The sequence below is a fragment of the Perissodus microlepis genome, chromosome 12 (genome assembly GCF_051167445.1).
Source record: "Perissodus microlepis isolate ML-2025 ecotype Zambia chromosome 12, ASM5116744v1, whole genome shotgun sequence".
In the NCBI taxonomy this organism is placed as follows: domain Eukaryota; kingdom Metazoa; phylum Chordata; class Actinopteri; order Cichliformes; family Cichlidae; genus Perissodus; species Perissodus microlepis.
The window spans coordinates 14,279,799-14,288,394 of NC_140472.1; the positions used below are offsets into that span (position 1 = coordinate 14,279,799).

Genomic DNA, 8,596 nt, shown 5'->3' on the forward strand with positions numbered 1-8,596 from the left:
CTTTTCAGGGAGGAAAACTGTGAGCTCATGCGCAGTAGCTCTGCTTTGTTTTGAAAAGGTGGAGATGGAGTTTTTCTTTTCTCCTCGTCCACATAAAAGGTGCTTGATTACACTGCTTGTGATGAGGGGCAGTTTAAATAGAGAATGACGTGAGTCTGACCATCGCTTGAAGAGACATTATGGTTTCCAAAATCCACAAAGGGTTTAAGTCATGCTGTGGTTAGAAAGAAAGACGCGTCCCTATGTCAGAGACTTCAAATGTCAGTGTGATGATGAAATGATGAACTGTGGTATATGATCGTGCAGGAGCTCATCCACATTGCAACAACTCGCCTAAACAAAACTAAGAAACTGGTGATTTTTGTAGCTGAGCTGGTTGTAGACGAAATAACAGTCCATGGTACATAATCCCTCTCTTTTAAAGTAGGTGTGAGATTGGCTTTAAAGCTCCCTCTAGTGGAAAACACTAGAATTGCATTTACAAAACTAAGATAAGTTACTTTAATTTTCCCCTCACTGAATTTGGAGAAGAAAAAAATGGTTCACAGTTACTAAATTCAGAGTCATTGTTTCTTTATCTTTTACTTTTTGTACAAACTTTAAACTGACCTGTTTCCTCTGATGACATATTGGTTATGTCGCACACTTTACAAAAATGGTTCTTGTGCAACAGCCAGGCGTAGGGATACAGTATAAAACAACTCTGATGCTGAGCAGATAAGAAGACAGAATGCTGACAAATCTGCTGCTGCGACAAGTCCTCGCAGTCACCATCTCAGACAATGAAACAGCAGGAAAATAACAGAAGGTTGATGGCACAAAAACGTTTGGTGGCTCAAAGAAAACATGGTCACCACTGCACCGGGGAGGACAAATGCCTTTCCAGGCTGAAAGGTCAGCAGCTCTCTTATGTTACCTCTGATGCACATCTAGATAACTATGCCATGACTGTCTAGGACAGAGTGATTGTAGAGGAAATGCCATTGTTTGGAGCAATCATGCCGATTGTCACAGAATAAGGGTGGTGGATGACTGCACAGAGTCTTAAAAGAACCACTTCAATCGTAGGACTTCCCCTCCCCACACAGCCCAGGTGCTCGCTGTCATTGCTGACCTTGTTTTTGCTTATGTCATCAGACAAGTACGTGAGATTTCTTATTCTGCAAAGCATCATTTTAACCACAATCAAATGTTTTTTAGATGGTGAAATAAAAGTGACATATGCCTCAAATAAATGCAATGTATGCATTTCTAGTAGAAAGTCATTTTGCACACAGCTGTAGTGTGGTTTCGCTCGATTCCACGTTCAGTACAGTATGATCCAAAAATAAACGTAAGGAGTTTTATGGGGTAACAAACAATGTCTAGACAAAAGTGGGATTTTCTGTGCTTACAGTTCAACATACTTTAACAGGCAGACAGTCGCATGCAAAGATTTCACGGTGAAACATATCAAGCATTTAATCTTAATACGCTGTTGACAAGACAGCAGGTAATGCAAACGAGGAACCTTAAGAGATTACACACAGATAGCTTTCATAAATGATTATCCACAACACAGGAAAGAACATGGCAGACATGACTTAGTCTGGGGATAATATATATATATATATATATATATATATATATATATATATATATATATATATATATATATATATATATATATATATGTGTGTGTGTGTGTGTGTGTGTGTGTGTGTGTGTGTAAAACATATAAGGCTGGATATTCATACACAGTGTATAATGCATACAAGGATGCAGTTTAAGTGCTGCTGATAATAGTAGCAGTCATCAGTGTGATGTAAGTGTGTATTTGGTGAAGAGAAGCTGGTGGAGTCAGCGCCATCAGGGGCCACGGAGAGGGCTGTGTTTGTCATACAAACATTCACGCATTTCCAAATGAAGCATGAAATCCCAGAGCAACTCCGACACCGCCTGTAAACATCTTAGTAGACAGAGAAAGGTCAGGCCGGACCGCAGAGAACAACAAGTAAACAGCCGTCAAACAATGAGCGTGTCCATTCAGGAGCCGGCCTAAATGTGTCCAAGTCATTAGTGCTTCAGGAGGCATGACCACCCACTCTGACCCCAGCCACCAGCCCCACCCACCCCCGCTACTGGTACATTTGTCTCACTGAAGCCGCTGTGTTACAATACTGAGCTGATGGAGGGCTCAAATTCGAGACTTTTTAGTGTGTCTGGAGCAGGTAGCTCTGTCCCTCCTTGTGGACTCAAACTTCCTCCACAGAAAGACTAAACACACTTTGTGAACATCCACTGCTTGCTTTTCTGATACTAGTTTATTAACTAATTTTGGATGTCACTCAGTTCTCTCTGTTAGGAATAGATCATAGCTAAAAAAGTACATTGCCAACATGTACCCATTATATTTTCTTGTACAGAAATGAGTTTCTAATCATTTTGTTTGAGTTTAGATCACATATTCGACACCTTTCTGCACATGTGTATAAGTAGAACCACATCAGACTGTTTTTCATTTAAACATAAAAGCATGCATAAGGACAGCTATAAATATATAAATCCATCTTTTCACAATCAGTCTAAAGTTTTAAAATCTTTCTCTATACAGATCACTTCTAAAATAAAAAAGGATCAGTACTTCTTTTTGAATGTTTCAGTATTTTTATGGACTTGATATATTGCAGCAGAGCTGAGTAGGAAACTTGAATGAAAGTTAGTGAAAGTAGAAGTAAACTTTAGCCGTCCCGCCTCCTTAACGCGTCAGTGCAGTCTGAGCCCGCCCCTGCTATTGTATAAATTCAGTCTGTGTAAGTGTGTGAGGACTCACAGTGCTTCAGCCACTTCTCCCACTGTGCCTCTGATGCACCGAGAGTCCTCGGATTTTTTTTAATTACTGGCTGGAAATGTCTGACTCGGCCAAACCTCTGACTTCCTTCCTCATCGAGGACATCCTCTCCAACAAGGACAGCGCGCGATTCAATGATAAATGCTGCTCGCAGAAGGAGGAAAGATGTTTGCAGTGGAATGAAGAATCAGGAAAGTTTTCACCACAGCTCTGTCTTCAGGAAACAGCCTTTGGATTACAGACAGGTGAGCGTCTGCAAGCTTTCAACAGCAGGGTTACTGCGCTTAGATAAAGTGACCAGTTTGATGTGTGTTGTTTACTGTGAAGAATGTGCAGAATGGTGCAGTGTAACAACAAAAGACTTGCTTTAAAATTTTATTTGTAATGGCAGCTGCTTATCTTACAATGATCACAAACTAGTTCACAAAGCCTGCTGTAAACCAGTTTACCTGTTTAACGACTGGATCTCATCTGTGCTTCACAGAATCTCTGAACACATCATGCCCCAGCTCCTCAGAGTCAACTTTGCCCTCCCCCGGAAAGCAGAAGCGCTCCAGAGCTGCGTTTACACACCTCCAAGTGCTTGAACTGGAGAAGAAATTTAATCACCAGAAATACCTGTCGGCCCCAGAGAGAGCTCAGCTGGCCAGAACCTTAAGACTAACCGAGACCCAGGTGAAAATCTGGTTTCAGAACAGGAGGTACAAAACGAAGCGGAAGCAGCAGACATCAGAGTTTTGTAAGGATTTGTACAAAGCAGAAGGACTGGGTCTGAAAGAGGATTTGGTCAGATCATCACTGATTACTTCCTTCTACAAAGCCTACCAATACAGACCCTACCTGTGGGACTACAGTGGCCCCTGGGGCCCAGTGTTATGGTGAAAATAAATGTATAACCCTAAAGTTTATCATCTCCAAGCTTCTAAAATCTATGTTTACTGTCACAGCTGATTCTTTGTCAGATGGTGTTTGCTCATGTGTTGACTTTCTCCATCTCGTGGAGTGATTTCGCTCATGAAAATGTGCTATCGTACAAATCTTGCTGTATGGATATGACATGGATTTGCACAGCCAACTTGTGACATTGTTGATTAATAAATTATTAATAAATTAATGCTTATACATTTAACCTTTGTTAAGAGTGCTTTAAAAAACAGAAAAAAAAAACAATTTGTTGCTTTGATCTAATTACAGGGCAATGTTTTGTGGAAATGATCAAATATACATTAACCACAGTTTGCATAAAAGTTGCGTGGATGACTTTCAAACAGTCACTCTGTCATTAAGTGTGAGGTTAAAGTGAAACTTTCTACTGAGTGCTCTCAAGCTGAAAAAATTTTGAGTATTTGAATGAAGTTAAACTGTAATAAAATTGCAGTTGGTGTCAATGAAGGCTGATTTCAGGGGGATTTCAGGGAGATAAACTGCTCTTTCTAGAGACAGCACCACACGGAAAACGAGAGGAAACGAAACAGTAAGAGAGTCAGCTGACATCACGCATTCCAGATGCTTAAACATGCTGACATAAATACAAATATGAAGGCTGGCCAAGAGGCATCTTTGTTGAAATCAGAGATAAACGGAGCTCCGTAAGGCATCAAGTTCAATCAGCAGTTGTCAGCTTTGCTTTCTTGAAAGCGGGGCATGACGAGGTAAAGCTGTCATGTGGCTCACCTCCTGCATGCCATGGTGATTGTGTAGTATACCTGGCAGTTGGTAGATAAAAAAGTAACAGAACATGTTTCTTAAGGTATGTTCTGTGCGATGTATAACAATAAGTGAGGATAACACACAAAATGTGATGTACACTTCAGATTTGGGCACATTTTGTGACCCCTTTTTGGAAGCTTTGGTGTAATCATAGCCCTGTACACTCATGCATGTAACACATACTACAAATCAACATATTTTTCTAAGCACCTGGATTGTACAAATAAAAATTTCAAGAAGTCTGGCAGCAGGATTTTTCAAATCGAGTGACGTCTTGTTAGTTTATAAAGTGAGACTTACACTCACACCAGCTGCACTGCGGCTATGAAGCATTTTGGTGGCAGAGAGTGTTCTGCAGGTGTGTTATCACCTGGACTTCTCATGAGCTCTTTTTTGCCTCTCCGTAGATGAGGTCAAAGTTTCCTTTATGAATGTTCTTCATATCATTTCCTTCCCACTGAGTGATGCTGTGCTTCACTTACATATCCCCCAAACCCTAAAGAGTTTTTAATGAAGCATCTAAACAGCAACTGCTATGTTCCTTGAAAGAGTAGTTGTCAAACAGCTAACAGATCATCTGCAGAGGAATGGTTTATTTGAAGAGTTTCAGTCAGGTTTCAGAGCTCATCACAGCACAGAAACAGCTTTAGTGAAGGTTACAAATGATCTTCTTATGGCCTCTGACAGTGGACTCATCTCTGTGCTTGTCCTGCTAGACCTCAGTGCAGCGTTCGATACTGTTGACCATAATATCCTATTAGAGCGATTAGAACATGCTGTAGGTATTACAGGTACTGCACTGCAGTGGTTTGTATCATATCTATCTAATAGACTCCAATTTGTACATGTAAATGGAGAGTCCTCTTCACACACTGAGGTTAATTATGGAGTTCCACAGGGTTCAGTGCTAGGACCAGTTCTGTTTACATTATACATGCTTCCCTTAGGCAGCATCATTAGAAGACATAGCATACATTTACACTGCTATGCAGATGACACCCAGCTCTATCTGTCCATGAAGCCAGATAACACACACCAATTAGTTAAACTGCAGGAATGTCTTAAAGACATAAAGACCTGGATGGCCGCTAACTTTCTGCTTCTTAATTCAGATAAAACTGAGGTTATTGTACTCGGCCCTGAAAATCTTAGAAATATGGTATCTAACCAGATTCATACTCTGGATGGCATTACCTTGGCCTCCAGTAACGCTGTGAGGAACCTTGGAGTCATTTTTGACCAGGACATGTCCTTCAACGCACATATTAAACAAATATGTAAGACTACGTTCTTCCATTTGCGCAACATCTCTAAAATTAGAAATATCCTGTCTCAGAGTGACGCTGAAAAACTAGTTCATGCATTTATTACTTCCAGGCTGGACTACTGTAATTCATTATTATCAGGATGTCCAAAAAACTCACTGAAAAGCCTTCAGCTAATCCAAAATGCTGCAGCAAGAGTACTGACAGGGACTAGAAGGAGAGAGCATATTTCTCCTGTTTTGGCTTCCCTTCATTGGCTTCCTGTTAAGTCCAGAATTGAATTCAAAATCCTGCTCCTCACATACAAGGTCTTAAATAATCAGGCCCCATCTTATCTTAATGACCTTGTAGTACCATATCACCCTATTAGAGCACTTCGCTCTCGCTCTGCAGGCCTACTTGTTGTTCCTAGAGTATTTAAAAGTAGAATGGGAGGCAGGGCCTTCAGTTTTCAGGCCCCTCTTCTGTGGAACCAGCTTCCAGTTTGGATTCGGGAGACAGAAACTATCTCTACTTTTAAGATTAGGCTTAAAACTTTCCTTTTTGCTAAAGCATATAGTTAGGGCTGGACCAGGTGACCCTGAATCCTCCCTTAGTTATGCTGCAATAGACGTAGGCTGCCGGGGGATTCCCATGATGCATTGAGTTTTTCCTTTCCAGTCACCTTTCTCACTCACTATGTATTAATAGACCTCTCTGCATTGAATCATATCTGTTATTAACCTCTGTCTCTCTTCCACAGCATGTCTTTTATCCTGTCTTCCTTCTCTCACCCCAACCGGTCGCAGCAGATGGCCGCCCCTCCCTGAGCCTGGTTCTGCCGGAGGTTTCTTCCTGTTAAAAGGGAGTTTTTCCTTCCCACTGTCGCCAAAGTGCTTGCTCATAGGGGGTCATATGATTGTTGGGTTTTTCTCTGTATCTATGAAGCGCCTTGAGGCGACTTTTGTTGTGATTTGGCGCTATATAAATAAAATTGAATTGAATTTAATTTAATGTTCTGGCTGGCAAACCACGAAATCCCAATGCTGGATAACCTCAAGTTCACCAAACACCAAGTTTAAACATGCTGTGCACATAGAAAAAACAAAGACAAAATTCGGAAACAGGTCTAACGAGACTTACACCGTACTATTCCAGTCAGCTGAGAGTGATTGTGGACTGACCCAAACACTTACACTTGACAATGAATTAGTCCATGGCTACAAAAAACAAACAAAGACAATGAATTTACTGCATATGAGCTTCTGTGGCTGACCCATGTAGAGATAGATGGTATCTCAGTCCTTTGATTGGTTGAAAAGCAAATGTGACAATCTCCCGTGGGGTCCAGAACCAGACAGCTCGGTGAACAATGTAAAAATTATGATGACAAACTAAGTAAAACACTATGAGGGAGTTTTACTTATTAGGGAAGTGAACAAATCAACAGCTTGTTGATAACACTGTACTGAGCTTTATTTAAGGAACACTTGGAGATGTTTTTAATATTGTTAGTAACTGATAAAAAAAACTGTGGTATGTGGGTGTGGACCTTTTTTCTCTTTCTAAAGTAGGGCGTCAGCTGCTAATAGTAACGTGTTTTTTTAGTCTGTAATATTCAAAACTTCAGAGACTTTTATCATCTGTGCAACTGATTTCACTTCTGCTCTTCTTTATACTGTGTTTCAGTGTTGGGAAAGAATGACCAACTCAAAAGCAATTATAGAATATAATAGCCACTTTAATGTTGAATTCAATTTTAAAGATTTAACTCACCATCGGGGAGATTTTACATCATAGTAAATGCATCTAAATCTATACTGACTTCCTTACAATGGTTTGGTTACCCCTGGATCCAGGCTTAAAAGCAGAGGTGATGGAGTCTTTTCAGTGGTGCCCAGTCCCTCAGTTATTTTAAAAACACTTAAAAAACCTGTTTGAGTCTAGTTGAGCCTCCTATCCTGGCTTTGATTACGCAAACACACTCTTTCTTGCACAATTAGATATTTGTTGTGTACTTATTGTTGATTTAGCGACTGTTATCTATCGTATATATTTTGTATAACGTGTACAGCGCCTTGCGGCCGAGGCTGTTTTTGACTTGTCTTATTTATACAAAAGCTGAGGAACAGCGTTGAAAACTAAGAAGCAACTATAGCTTCCTTCAGGATGGCATGCTGGTCTGACTCGGGACGGTGCTGATAAGATGACACAAAGGATTTAGGGCTTTACATATTTAAGAAGGGCATGTTTGTAGTAACATAACTGAAGTGTGAGCACAGGTCTGATGGAGGTGATAGGATATTTCAGCTCTTTCACACTGCTAATCTGTCTGACTTTGTGCAGCACATGCCCTTATGCAAACCTCACAGGGCAACAAATGCTAAAAACACAACTGCGGGCATTTTTTTTGCCCACTTCTGTGTTTTAATTGTCGATCATTCTTCTAAATGAAAGCCTCGCTCGTCGGTCATGAGGTTAAACCTGTACAGGGAGTTATAAGGTATTCCAGTGTCAGCTTAAGAGAAAGCACACAGTTTCTCATGCCGGTGTAGAAGCTGGAGAAATGAAATCATTCCTCAATCTTGATGTCTAAATATTTCCTCAAACTAAAGTGACTCCTTATCAGCGATGCCAGCGGCCATGCTGTTCACTATTCATAGGCCCTCAGAGTAAACAGGTAATTAGACATGAAGAGGGGCAGATAGCATCTGTTTTGACGGCATTTGAAACTCTGACTGTATCTCTCAGCGACTCTCTGTGTCTTTCAGCGTCTCTCAGTGTATGTTCATGCTCATCAGATAAGGGAGCC

General features: G+C 40.7%; 1 protein-coding gene across 1 annotated transcript; it reads left to right on the forward strand.

The window, feature by feature from the left end:
- Positions 1-2,758: 2,758 nt before the first annotated feature.
- On the forward strand, positions 2,759-5,007 carry nkx3-1 (NK3 homeobox 1). The gene is made up of 2 exons (XM_084947559.1): positions 2,759-3,075; positions 3,315-5,007. The coding sequence occupies exons 1-2, from the start codon at positions 2,889-2,891 to the stop codon at positions 3,710-3,712; spliced, it is 585 nt and encodes a 194-aa protein (XP_084803685.1). The 5' UTR covers positions 2,759-2,888; the 3' UTR covers positions 3,713-5,007.
- Positions 5,008-8,596: the final 3,589 nt, after the last annotated feature.